General features: G+C 41.9%; 1 protein-coding gene across 1 annotated transcript; it reads right to left on the reverse strand.

Moving 5' to 3' along the window:
• Positions 1 to 1,051: 1,051 nt before the first annotated feature.
• Positions 1,052 to 14,183, reverse strand: LOC120801538 (ras-related protein Rap-2a). Its single transcript, XM_040148651.1, has 2 exons — positions 13,249 to 14,183; positions 1,052 to 1,680 (listed from the first exon to the last, which is right to left on the reverse strand). The coding sequence occupies exons 1-2, from the start codon at positions 13,560 to 13,562 to the stop codon at positions 1,443 to 1,445; spliced, it is 552 nt and encodes a 183-aa protein (XP_040004585.1). The 5' UTR covers positions 13,563 to 14,183; the 3' UTR covers positions 1,052 to 1,442.
• Positions 14,184 to 14,872: the final 689 nt, after the last annotated feature.

The following is a 14,872-nucleotide window of genomic DNA, read 5'->3' on the forward strand; positions in this document are numbered from 1 at the left end:
TGTCAAATGTAACAGTGTCACCATTCAGAGAGGGAATAAAGAGTAAATGGTCACATAAAAAAATATAAAATCAACAATGAAAATGGTTACACGGGGAAAGTCTGGTTCCCGTGGCAACATAGATGTACAGTTGAGACAATGTCCAGATCCAGACGTGTATGTGTTTGGTTTGCACATTTCCACAGCCTATATTAATCTCAAACATTAAGAGTCCTTTTTTGTTTACTAGCCATGCATACAGTTGACAATTCCACGTGTTGAGTCAGTGTCTTCATAGGAGCTGGCACTTTCAATACAAAATATTTACACTACCATTTATTATTCTTATTATCATCGCCGTCGTTGTTACTATGTGTTACTATGGATTTGAATACTTTGAGCACATAAAGAACGAGATCAGGATGTTGAGACTCTTGAGCACCCCATTTTATATTGATACCAGAGGAGAAAAAAAGAAAATGTAAAGTATGACAAATGTTGGCATCTTCACTTTAAATGTGACCCATTCCTGAAGAGAGTTTAGAGAGATCGTCTGTAGAGATATTCAGACACTGAAAAGATGAACTCTTTGTCCCACCAGGATGAAGCAGTTAGTTATACTACTCCTCAGCAATCTGCTGTCAGAGTCTTCCCAGAGAGGAAAACAAAACATTGGATGATATGTGACTCTGCTATGTTTGCGATTATATCTCAAAGTGAGAAAACAGGAAAGAGATGACTGCACCAAATGTTTCAAGAAAGACACTGACTTATCCACCATTTTCTCTCCATGCCTTTTTTAACGGCTGAAAAAAAATATCTATATAAGAAAATGGAGGTGTTTTCAGGTCACCTCTTTGGTTCAGCCCTCTGATGAGTAGAAAAACCTCCCACCAACGACTACACAAACAAAGCTGGGAGAAAAATTGTACATACTGCAAATCAAATACTCCTCAATGTTTGAAATAATTGGATCCCAGAAATCTGTTATTGGGTTTGTGTACAGAGTCATGGTATCGAAAAAATAAAATCATCTTGGTATTTTGTATGAAACAGACAAAACCAGGAGAAATAATTTTTCACTCATTTATATCAGATAAACCTAAAGAGTAGAGATCCAGACCTGTGATTCTTTGCTGATGAGAGGATAAAACAAACAACAAAAGAGAGTAACATAACGCGAGGGGATGTTCCTTTTTGTCATTTGTCAATTTCTCTTGTGGCAAATTCTTGGCATTCCTCATTCAAAATGTATTCATTACTCACACGTCGTTATTAATAATCATGTCACTGCAGATTGTATGCTCCATAGAATTAACAGCCATTGCGTTCAACCATGAATTTATCTTCTGTTTAATTGGCATGTGCATGTGTGTGTCCAAGTGTGTATGTTTCTGCTGCAAGTCGTAGTAGCTTCCTCTAAGTAGACTTTTGGCCTGGCCTGTTCCTGGAGGCCCCCGGGGCTATTGTATATTGCAAGAAGAGCAGCAGGGGTCATCCTTGTCTGGCTGGGCGGCGTAGTCCATCTGCCGAACGATCTCAGCGAACAGTTCGTCTACCATGGTTTTGCTCTTGGCCGATGTCTCCATGAATGGGCAGCCCCACTCCTCGGCCAGGGCCTGGCCTTCGCTGGACGATACCTCCCTCTCGCTCTCCAGGTCCACCTTGTTCCCCACAAGGATCACAGGAACCTTTTCGTACCTGAGGACAGACACAGAAGCATGAATGAGATAGACTCAGCAAAAACTGATGCTGAGGCACCGTATGGAAGCAATCAGTGTGGTTTTTGTGTCCACACATTTTCCCTGAACTTACAGTTTAACAGGCAATTACCCTTTCAGAACTTGGTAATAACACATGCTTGATGCTTCAAAAGATTTTAACTGCACTGCTGAATAAACACTTTACTCTACAGAAGAGAAATTCCTTTACTTAATGCTATTGCTTAATTATCCATAATCCATAGGTTTCACTTTATATATCACCCTTCTGAAATATGACGCTAAAACACAAGCCATTCAATGGCTTTTTTCAATGGAAACAATGGACAACCTAGCCACATTTGTTAATTTTCTTTACCTGCCTCTCCCAGGCAGTATTGGGCAAAAGGCACGGAAGCAACCTGATTGGGTCGCTGATCTATCAAAGGACAGAACAATAATGCCCTGAATGTGAGCGATATAGATGAAATTAATCCTGCAACAGTTATTTCCTTGGCATCAACTGAAGTTTATCTAAAGTCCAACATCACCGAAGGAGCCTCTGCACAGGTTACAGGTTAAAATACAGACATCAGATATACACAAGTATAAGCAAGTATAAGCAAGACACAAGTATAAGCACTCATATGCAGGAATATACACACATGCACACACATGCACACACATCTTGATATATACAGTATGTCTCTTTACTTTGATACAAACCTAATTTGTGTTATTGAAATGAAACGGTTTTTGCAGATCAAAATCCTAAAATTTTGAATGTATTTTAAAGTATTCCACAGATAATGATACGACCAACTTTACATGGAATAATGATGATCCAGCCCTACTCTCATTGTCATGATTTGCATCTTGGGCATCAAAGTTTTAGACATTTTCTGTTTTCAAATACTTCACTTTAGTTTGCAACCATAATGAAATGTCGAAACAGAAAAAAACAGCTATCCTTTTCTTCTTCCTCACCGACTTTTCAAAAAGCTCGGTTGGGTGCAATATGTGGGCTTACGGTGGGCGGATGGCCAAAATGGAAAGAAAAAAGATACATTCAATTTCTTTTTTATGTTTCTACTTAGATGTACACGTGGTATTTGACTGTGGGAGAAAGCTTTTCTTATAATGAACCAGGGCAGCACCTTCTTCAGTCTAAAGCCTGACCCAGTGGAGAACAGGAAATGGGTAGTATAGCTCTGACCCCTTAGGGTAGGAAGTGGCCATAATCTTTCAAGCTCTGGACTCTCTGCCATGGTGCTGGGGCATAACATGTCACTGTGGAACTGCACTACCTTGTGGGCGGCCAGAGGAGACGGTCAGTTTAACTAAATAGGCTACTGAACTATGATTATTAAGAGGAACGGCTGTGACGCAGTTTCCCCGATATAAACACTACATCAGGTTTGATACTGGGAGACATGGCAGGCCTCTGAGTCTGTTTGTACACATCAGAAGAGATAACAAAGATCAAAAACATCAGAGCGGTAGCAGATCATGCGTATTCACATGCTTTGGTAAACAACAGGTTATTTCTTTCATCCTTATCTGTATGAGAGTAGCAAGGGAGCGCTTTCCATCTGTTGGACCAATTGTTTGAACTGAGTTTAAATGCCTCTGTCCATGACACTGAGCAACATTGTCACATCTAACCAGAGTCATGCATCAGAACAACCACCAACATCATTACGGCTTTTAAATTCTGCCCTCGCTCTATGAAATATACATGCTTCTTGACTATTTAGAGGAAAAAAACATCCTCATCCTTGATTGCTATGGTAACAGGTATACAAGGAAATGACTAATGCTGGAGACATAGGGAAACTGCAGAAGCAGCAAGTGTGATACTTTTCCAAGTCAGGCAGTCTGAGCATCTCTCAGAGGCCAGAGGCTGCAGGTTTCAGCATTAATAAGCTTAAACTTGCCGAGAATAAGAAGCTAACTTTGATCTTCACATGAATACATTATCCAGAATGAACTTTAATCTCAATCCTGTTCTGTTCCCATGATCGGCTTGCCAGCCGAGAGGACCTACCAGGAATTAAGAGACTATCACACAGGTCAGTCGGTGTGTTCCACTTCGCACTCGGGGGCAACTTGAATGAGAAACTACAGCATACAGCGTACAGGTCTCATTCTCTGCATTCCTTGCGTCAATAAAAACAGCAAGGCCGTGATTTTCCTGACAACTTTTTTGGACAACTTCTGGTTGATGGTAGGCAGTTCCTGCCTGGAGCCTTATGTTCCCTTTCCACCTTTACTGAGAAATCCCTAAACATAGATGTGGGTGAGCAGATTGAAAGGCAAACCCTTTGCTTTATAGCTGTACCGAATTTAGGAGAAGCCACAGGGGGGCACAGCATTTAGTTGGGGTAATGGTACCATTTGGGTCTCTCTTTTACTGCCCTGGGCTGTGGTTTTAGCTCAAATCAAATCTCTTTAAATCTCTTGAGGAGGCCTGTGGCCACACAACTATCTTTTATATTATCTACCATCACATGCTGTTTCCTACCAGCTCTCACTTTCCTACCCCAAATGTCCCAGAAAAAAAAAAAAAATCACAGTTTAAGATGGTTAGTACCTGATCTCTGTGTATGGATTCAGGGCTTTAAAATGAGAATAAAGCAAATTATCATTATAATCAATAATGTAACAGGAGGGCTGCAATTAAATATGATTTTCAGCATCAATTAATTTTTCATTTTCACTTCTATTAGCATTAAAATTAGATATACACGTCAAACCTCATAAATCAATAATAACAAACTATCACGGATGTCCCACACAGCAGGAGGAATTCAAGTAAAGTAACTCCAAAAAAGTCATATCAAACATCCAAATGTGCTGTGTTTTTTTTCTTTTAACCATAGTAGAGAATTTGACCTGGTCCACCGTATGCAAGTTAAGTAAATCATTCAGGCCTCAACATAACAGGAGCTCAGCAAAAAGACAACTGCTACTAAAGGAGAGGGTCTATATATAGTCATAATAACAGAGGATGAAATCCTAGTCCCAGGAGGTGTGAGATCGTGGCTGCCACAGATACTGAGGCTTCCAGGGCCTTAGCACAAAGGGTGTCGGCCACTCTGTGTCTGGACCAGAACAGTGGCTGATGCAAGGAAGCAAGGCTCGTCTGTAACACAGAGCACATACAGAGCTGTTTACATGGTTTAGACACGAGCCTCAAAAGACAAATGAATAACTAAGTCTGGTTGTGTTTGTTCTGTGACACAAACACCAGAAACAACATGTAACGCTGTAGCCTTCAACTTGTGAGCCTGACGGTGCCCGCACTGGAGAACTCTGACTGCAAACGCCCAGCTCTTCCAGACACATCTTATCTATAATGCATGCTGCATCAACTCACACAGACCTTTGCTGACGGACAGTGGAACCCGACGGCCCAAGAGTCTCTGGATTTGACTCTAGCCAACACCATCAGGATGACGGAGGAAACAAGCTGTGTGCTGGGCCTCCTCCCAACAGCCCTTTTTGGGAGGGTCTTCAGTTTAGACAGTGGATGGAATTCAGCTGAGTCAGAGGGTAGCAATAAACTCCTCTCTTTTGGCACAAAATCAGGACAAAGATTTAATCGGGAATAGATCTCTGGAGAGTTTTTTGTAAAAATTCCATGACAACCACATGTAGATTTCTGCTTTTTTTAAATAATCAGTGATAAGGAAAAACGACAATATCACGAATACGACTTAAAATCTCTTTTGGATTCACTGACTTCTATGAAAACTGATTCTATGCTTCCTGTTACCTTCAAAATCTTAAGTTATTCACGGATGGTAAAGACACTGGCCAAGAAATGTCAAAATAGACAAGATAAATGAGTACTGAACTTGACAGACTGTACAGTTATCCTTCGATCTGATGTATTGCAGCAATAATACGGCCTGAAAGAATTTCCTCCTTTTACTGTACAAAGTACACGGCTGAAAATCTGAAATTCAAAGTGCCACTGCTTCAAAAATGTTTTCAGACTGCCTTTCCATAAGATAGTGTTAAGAGAGGAGAGGAATAAGCTTTGAATAGTATTATAGCAGAATATGGCTCAAGTGACACGTTCTATATTCTCAGCTGAAGTCTGAAAATGATACTTTATAGAGGGGATATTATTCCAGTATTAAAACTAGACTTACCAGCCTAATGTCAGAAAGAAACATGTAACTTTAGAAATTACACCACCATACAGTATAATGTTTCAGTTTGTTGTTAATGTTTGATGACCAAATTACTTCAGCATATACAATCACCAAGCACTTTTTTGGGAACACCATATTAATACTGGATAATTCCTCCCTTGGTTCTCAAAACATCCTCAATTCTTCATTGCGTGGATTCCACAAGATGTTGGAAAAATTCCTTTTACATTCTGGTCCATGTTAACATGATGGCATCACATCATTTCTGCAGATTTGTCAGCTACACATTTATGTAGCCAATCCCCTGTTCTACCACATCCCAATGGTGTTCTACTGCATTTGTGACTGTAAAGGCTATTGAATTATACTGAACTCATTGTTCATGAAACCAGTTTGAGACGTCTTTTGCTTTGTGACATGGAGCATTATCATGCTGAAAGTAGCCATTAGAAGATGGTAAACTGTGGCCATAAAGGGATGCACATGGTCAGGGACAATACTCAGATTGTGGCATCTAAACGATGATTGAGTGGTATTGAGGAAGTATGGCAAGAAAACATTTCCCAAACCATTACACCACCACCACCAGCCTGGACTGTTGGTTCCAAGGATTCATGCTGTTGACTCCAAATTCTGACCCTACCGTCTGCGTGCCTCAGTAGAAATGGAGATTGATCAGACCAGGCTACGTTTTTTCCAGTCTTCAAAGGTTGAGTTTTGGTGACCCTTTGCCCACTGCAGCCTCAGATTTCTTTTCTTGGTTGATGGGAGTGGAACCAGACGTGGTCTTCTGCTGTTGTAGCTCATCCACCTCAAGGTTGGACGTCTTGTGCATTCTGGGATGCTTCTCTGCTCACCATAGCTGTAAAGAGTGGTTATCTGGGTTATTGTAACCTTTCTGTCAGCTTGAACCAATCTGGCCATTGTCCTCTGACCTCTCTCATCAACAAGGTGTTGATTAAACTTCAGAGATTGTTGTGCGTGAAAAAAATCCCAGGAGATCAGCAGTTTCAGAAATACTCAAACCAGCCAGTCTGGCACCAACAATCATGCCACGGTCAAAGTCAGTGAGATCCCAATTTTTCCCCATTCTGATGATTGATGTAAACATTATGTGAAGTTCCTGAACTGTTATCTGTATGATCTTATTTGCATTGCACTGCTGCCACATGATTGGGTAAACGCATGAATGAGCAGGTGTACGGGTGTTAGCAATAAAGTGCTTGGCAAGCTGGATTAGGCTGCATAAAACTGAAGATCTTGTTAGCTGTCTGTTTTGACTCTTCAGGGAATTTTATGAAGATTTTTTGAAAATATAAACACTCACAGTATGACTTGGTAAACAACAAAAAAAAGGTAAACACTTAGGCCTAGACAGCTTATCGCCTGGCTGTTTTTATAATTGCTTTTTTCCTCCCTTGTTATTATTAATGGAAACACCTTAAAAATCCATTTCAGTTTACACTGGTAATGGTCTCTATAAGAATAGTTGAGTGACATTTTGTCACTATCTAGCAAGCACTGTTTGATATAAACTTGAACCTTTGGGAGTAGCTTTGTGGAACAGTACAGGGTGTTAAAAGACGCACTTAAAGAATAGTTCAACATTCTGGGAAACACGCTTATTAGCTTTCTTGCTGAGAGCTAGCTGAGAAGATTGATACTACTCTCATGTCTGTACAGTAAATATGAAGCTACAGCCATTAGCCTGTTAATTTGTCTTAAAGACTGGAAGAGGGGGAAACACCTAGCCTGGATGTGTTTGAGGTTAACTTAATCCGCCTAACAGCACCTCTAAAGCTCACTGATTAACACGTTTTATCTAGTGAGGTAACCGGGGAGACTGCAGGAAGTTACCGCACCTGGCCAAGAGATTGTCTGACGCATAGCTAGTTGTTTCCCTGTTTCCAGTCTTTATGCTAAGATAAGGCAATGGTCTCCTTGCTGTAGCTTCATATTTAGCTTACAGACACGAGAATGGTATTAATCTTCTCATCTAACTCTCGGCAAGAAAGTGAATAAGCATATTTCTCAAAATATCAACTGAATATTGCTTTATCACACTGAAACATACGGAATGTTATGTTGTCTCTATTGTTGTTTTAGTAAGTTTTAGTAAGAAAATGCGGCACAACTACTTATCACTTGAGAAACATCATGGCTCCCTGAAGGTTTGCATTCTCCATTGACGGTGGTGGGGTCATGTAAAGGGGGGTGGTGGCTTCAGATTCTAATATGTAATGTGAGCAAAAACAGCCTGTGAGGTGTGTTGTAGCCTCTGTGGCAGCTAAGAGCAAGAGCGATGTTTACATTCTTTATCAAAAAGGATTTTTATGTTTAGTGAGGAAGGCTCAAACTACTTAAAAGTTCATTTTTTCCTGGATTTGATTGGATTGCTAGTGCTTTCTTGCTAACATGTGCTTGTTATCGCTATCTAGCAAGCTAATCCCTAATAAGACTTAGTCTACTGCAGTCAAGCTAGTGGCTCTGTGAGGCTAGAGACTACAGTGCTTAATGCTAACTCCAGCATGGCAGCTTGCTCACAATGACAATGCTGACATGCTGATACTTTGCAGGTATAGTGTTTGCCATGTTCACCACCTTCATTTAGCAGGTTATCATGCTAACATTTGCTAATTAGCACAAAACACAAAGAAACAGCTGAGGCTGAAAAAAATGTTATGAACGAATTTAGTCATAAACCATTCGACAAATTTGACCTGAAAATGGCACTAGAATAAAAGTCAGGACATTGCCAAATTGATTAAAATTTATCCAGAGGGAGACATGAATGTTTGTACTCAATTTTGTGGAGACATTTCACTCAGAACCACAAATGTGAACTTTATGGAGGTGCTAGAGGAGAAGTCAGGGGATCATCATCAGTAGGATTCATTGTTTAGGAACAATGAGTGTCAGTATCAATTCTTAGCATAACACATCCAATAGTTGTTGAGATATTTCAGTGTGGCCTAAAGTGGTAGACCTGCCAATCAGCTGACTGACATGGCCATCCCTAAAGCCCTAATGCTGCTAGCATGGCTAAAAACGTGTCCTGTTGGTTGCGGTAAATTTCTACAAGTTCCTCTTGGTAATTACAACCCGGTACCTAGCATTTGCTCAAAGTAGTCACACCCTCTATAAATGAGTAACTCCTAAAACAGACTAGAAACAACTTGCTGGTTATTTGAAAAATCTCAGAAGGGGTGGGGCTACACTATGACCCAGCACAGTGTAGGGCGTTTAACACATAATTTCGAAAGCCAAATCAGCTGTTAAGTAACCATCGCTGAACTTCAGCTCAGTTCTTTTGCCCAATTTTTATAACAGACAAAGGAACAAATGAAAGAGGATCTTTCTAGGCGAACTGAGGAGACTGCTGCTCTTCCAGTTATTGATCTTAATCCTTTCAATCAGTTGGCACATGAACAAGCCCTGCAATGATATCTCCACAGTTCGTAAGCTTTAGAAAAATGTTGAAATGATTGCGTACACATGCAGCGTGAATATGAAATTTGTAAGCTAAAGATAAACACCGCACCACTGCAGGATGGCAGTACGAAGTCAGCATTTCATACAGCCATTTCATCTCTTTCTTCTTGTCTAACCTCTGATCATTGTACTTCTATTGAAAACGCTCTATTAAGTCAACAACATATCCCTGATGTACAGTTAACTGCAGCTGAAGTGAGGAGTGATGAGGTCCCCATTAGACACAGGGAGGTCAGGCTGTAATCATGTGCACCTATGCCCTGTGCTAAAGCCCGCCTGTGGCACAAACAGCAGGCACTGATAGATGCTGACAGGGTTCAGAGTGAGAGCGACGCGCAGCAGCACCTCTGACCTGAGCGAGCGCTGATACGGTCGTGATGGGTCCCCACGGTTTTGGCAGCGAGGAGGGACCAACAGGAAAGAGGAGCAGTGATAGCAGCATAAAGTACCGGGACAGTCTTACTGCGGAAGTTTTACACAACAAAATCCCATTTCACAAATGCAGTAGTTAACAAGAATCAGAAACTCCACCCTTTTTCAATAGTTATCATTAGAGCTTATCATTAGAGTCTGTGATGTTCAGTGAATACAAGTGGTGGTTAGTGATCAGCTGTACCTTTCTGATGTCTCAACTTGTCTTGTCTTGTCTTCTCCTACTGCATTTAGTGACCTCCTACATTTCTCATAATGCCCCAACCAGCCCCACAGAACATGCCTGAACTTGTTGCGATTCAGCTGTGTTTTTCAGGAGAGCGATGGCAAGAGTGTGCCTGTTCTTCCAGATAGGAAAAAGGCAGAATTGTCACTTTTTACATTTAAAACACAACACGCCCTGATGCTACATTGCACGATGGGCTATTGAGGCCACAACATGCACAGAGATTGTTATCTTTTCAAATTCCTCACAGCGTAATTGTTGAAATCCTTTTCAACATTTGTGTGGTTCACCCCTGCAGTAAAAACACAACAAGAAACAAGAGGACCCAGAATCAAATACAATTTTAATGTTTCATGTTTATTCTGTACTGATGAAATTATATGAATCCATGTATTCTGGTTCTTAAACTAGTATATATACGGGGACCTTGTACGCATTTGACACAATAAGCCAAACTTTTGAAAATACATCAATACTGACTTAAACCGACAACACTACAGCTTTGACTTTAAAATACAGTACAGGTTAACAAAATATGATTTAAATCATCCACTATCTGATCAAAAAATAAATAAAGAAGACTTTAAGACTAAGACAAAGCATTCTCTGCCGGCTTTGGAGTTATTACCACAATATTAGAGTTACCTGTAATTTGCTTGATATAATCACAAGATTATTTGATTTTTTTGTTGCCCTTCTTACCTTTAGCACCAAAAGAAACGATTACTGACTCTCGAGGTAAAGGGTGGTCAAATGTGTTTAGAAAAACGAGTGTTTCATGTGTTGATCTTTGAGGGGTTGTAGAAAGTAGAGTATAGAATTACATGGCCATGGTCAGTTGTGCTGACCATGGTCCTTTGACCTAAAAAAAGTTCACTTTTTGTCAGATTTTTTCCACATTGTGTCACCTCTTGCACATGGAACAAACTGATTCTTTTTGCATCTTAAGAGCCTCTTCCACTTCTTTGTCAGTGTGAAGGTATTTTTCCGATTTCCAGTCACATCATTTGGTTTTCCTATGCCTATGAAATCATATTAACTGAAAAAGGAAATAAATATGGCCACCAGTTTTTGTTTGTATCTGTGTAGCGGCAGGCCTATGTGTTGAGTTTACCATACACAGTAAATTTACAGCCTCCAAGGAACAAGAAGTCACCTTATATAACTGCAGTCAACAGAAGCTTTAAATAACAGAAAAGTTGTATGTTTGAAAGGGCTGTAAGCAAACAGCAGAATAAACCAAGCTTTACTTTGATCTTAAACATAAACCATCAATGAAATGTTTTTTGTTGCAAGGATGGTAGCATGTAAGTTCAACTGTCTTAATGTTAGAGGGAAGATGCTGAGGTTTCTAAACCTCAACTCTCAGAAAGTCTTTGATTCAGCTCTTCTTTGAAACAATTTACTGCATAAATGAACAGGAATTCTCTGAATAACCAAAGAAAATATGTTTATGTCCATTCAAAAACTCCATTAAAGGAGAACAGCATACAGAATGTGAGTCACTGTTTAATGACTGAGATGAAGACTATCCATGACCTGACATTTTTAAAGAAACTCCAGTGTTTCCAATACAATCTCAAGTTTTAACTACGTCTACATGAAGCATAGGACTCTAGACTGAAATCAACTATTGTGTAGGGGGCAGCATGTGAAGTGTGACGCTTCTGCTACAGAAAATAAATTCCGCTGTGACATTAGAGAACGGCACCAGGCTCAGTGTTTAGTGTGAAACCCCGTAACAGCCTGGCTGCATCTGCCATGTGAGCACACACGAACACATTTACATATAAAAACACATTCACACACACGTTAACACGCAGACACAAACACGCTGTAGACTCAACGTACCTCTCCACGTTCTCAACTAACATGGGGGAAACACGTTGACCTCATTCTTTCATCCACAGATTTATGGGACTATTTACAAGGTGAATGTGGAAAAGACAAAAAACTAAAGGCAACAAACAAAGCAGACATCTTGATGATGACTGAATTCATTTTTAGATGACAGAATGTAACAGAAATGGGCCGAACTGTCACAATAACGAAAGACAACACCAAAACATGGTACGACTTCACTGTCCTTATGCCGGGCATTATCTAAAGTAAATAGCTGTAAAGTAAATAGTGCGTGCGGTAAACTGATTTTAATATGCTTCATCACTAGACTGCTTTGTCTCTCCGGAGCCTCTTGGACTCCGTATGTTGACTGTAACACATCCAATGACACCTACCATGTCTGATGAACCCACACAGCCACAGCTCAGTGCATGCTGTCTGCACATTATAACACAGAAACTGAGATAACGAAGAGGAAACAATTACCGACGATGATCTATCCAGCAGTGTTTACAGCATTGCATAATTAGGGTTTTATAAAATCGTGTCATTTCACCAGGTGAACATACAGTACAGTATGTCTGCACAGTACATTGTCCGGATCATTGGCCCGGAGCTAAGAAACACCAATAACGTGATGGCACAACCACGCAGCCTCAGCTAACCTCTTCCATGTATCAATCAGCAGCTCACTCTGGTGACCTCATATCTGGATCATCAGTGTAACAGCACTCAGACATCAGACTATCTCACACTTTCGATTGTGCTGCTCTTCCTAAAGAGCTTGTGCAGCTTCTTAATTAAAAATGTGGCCTCTCCTCCGCAGAAGCCGGGCTCACGCCAGTGTGCTTTCCCCAGCCCCTACAGAATTTTGGAGGCTGTGCCTCCTCGAAGCTCTCTGCAGAGCCTCTGTTGCACTGAGTCCTGGGCATCCCCGGCTGGGTGTTTCACTGAGGTTGCAGCATCCGGCAACAGAAGGCATTCGGAAAATGCAGAGCGGCGGCTCGGCAGCTCACCGGCAGCATCTAGCATGTTATGACTGGAGGACAGGTCTGCTAATAGGATGTAACTGTCTAGACTGAAACCCTGAAAAGTCTGCAAACACTGAAGAGATGAGGGTCCTCTAGAGATCACAACTGATTGCTTTTAGGGATGCTGAGACCGCACTGCAAGGACATTTGCCTATCAACAAGCGTGGTGGGTGAGACCTGGTACACCAAAATAGAACAGGCATGTGGTGCTGTTCCGTAGTCTGCCCTGAAGATGCACAGCATCTCCATCCAAGCACAGTTCTCGGACCAGGCCTAGGCCGATCCTTCCAACTACAGGGCCCAATAGGCCAGCATAATGTGTGTGAACTGCCACACTTTAACTATTTGGACATTATTCGCTTCCTGCGCATCATTCCACCAACCTTTTCACTCTTATGATCTGATCCCTCATCGGCTTTATGTCCTGGAAGCTTTGCTGGTTGACAAGGCTGTAGACCAGTATGAATCCTTGACCGTTTTTGATGTAAAGGTCCCGCATGGAGGCGAACTGCTCGGTACCGGCGGTGTCAAGGATCTCCAGCACCGAGGGCGAGGAGTCCACCTCGATCTCCTTGCGGTAAAAATCCTCTATGGTTGGGTCGTACTTCTCAATGAACGTCCCGGTGACAAACTGCACGGTGAGGGCGGATTTCCCGACCCCGCCGCTGCCCAGGACCACCACTTTATACTCGCGCATCGTGGATTAAATCAAGTCGTAAGGTATCAATCTCCGCGCGTCATTGAAATGAACTCAAAACGTTCCCGCACCAATCACATTCACCACCCGTGTCCCATTTTGAACGGGTTGTCAATAATACAGTCTTGCTCGCCGCTGCTCAGCTATGGCAGAGCACAAAGACTCGGTGCCCCGAGACGGATTTCATTGTAGAAATTCCCCCACGCAGGCCACACACCGACGGCTACACGGGCGTCCGAGGACTGCAAATGTCCAAAATGTGCACAGGGAGGAAGAAAATATCGGCCGATGATGTGGACTGGTGCGGGTTTTCATCTGCTTAGCTCGCCCCCCTCTATGCATCAGAAAAAAAAACAAACTTGCTCCATCGAGGACACTGGAAAAACGCTGGGCTTGCCCCTAGAATGAACTGCGGGCGCAAATTTCAGAAGCAGGAGGCCGCCGAAGAAAAACGGCACAGGCCGAAACTACTTCGACACTTCGTCAAAGAACTTGCGTCTCTTTGTTTCTTGTTCACCATCGCTGGCATGTCTCCGTCTCTCCCCAGCTCTCCAGTGCGATCCCAGCCGCCATACTCTCGGGTGGAGACCCACGGCCGCTGCGTAACTAGCCGGTCCCCCCTCGGCTCCCGTACTGGAAAGGGGAGGGAAAAAAAAGAAAAAAAAAAAAGCGTAGGGATCCGCCCTCCTCAGACGGATGTGCGAACAGTCCAATGGCCGCCTCCGCTCTCTGTAACCCCTCGCTTGTGCCTGAATGAGAGCCGCGCGCAGGTAGCCAGTGAAATTCAGCGGCTACATTTCCGTTCATGTGGTAAAATTCCCATCATTCGGTTGCCCCAGTGACATCCCAAAGAGCGCTCATCCAATCACAGGTGCGGCTCGGGGATGCGTATCCAAGGAGGAGGATAATGCGCTGGATGCTGTTGCTATGGTAACGCTGCATTTTGTTGCCGCTGTGCAAATTCGACAATGCCGAATAAAAAATGCTTAACCGTATGATAGCTAAAATATTATTTATTTATAACCCAGACAGTACGTCTGTTTGCCATCTGGAAAATCACTACATTGTCCGACAGCTGATGATGACTTATAATTAAACTCCCCTCCTGATACAATGATTCCTCCAAATTTATGGAGCAATTTTAAAAAGAAAAACATAATCTGCCTGTCTGATTTGTCTTTTGTGAGTAGGCAACCAATGCAGCCTTCTCTACTAGATTTTATTGAGGTTAAACAACTTGAAACTGTCTATTCACCTAAAGAGAGATTATTTTATTTGCGAACTGAATGATTCAGATTGAGTTTTTGAGC

The sequence above is a fragment of the Xiphias gladius genome, chromosome 16 (assembly GCF_016859285.1).
Source record: "Xiphias gladius isolate SHS-SW01 ecotype Sanya breed wild chromosome 16, ASM1685928v1, whole genome shotgun sequence".
Lineage (NCBI taxonomy): Eukaryota > Metazoa > Chordata > Actinopteri > Istiophoriformes > Xiphiidae > Xiphias > Xiphias gladius.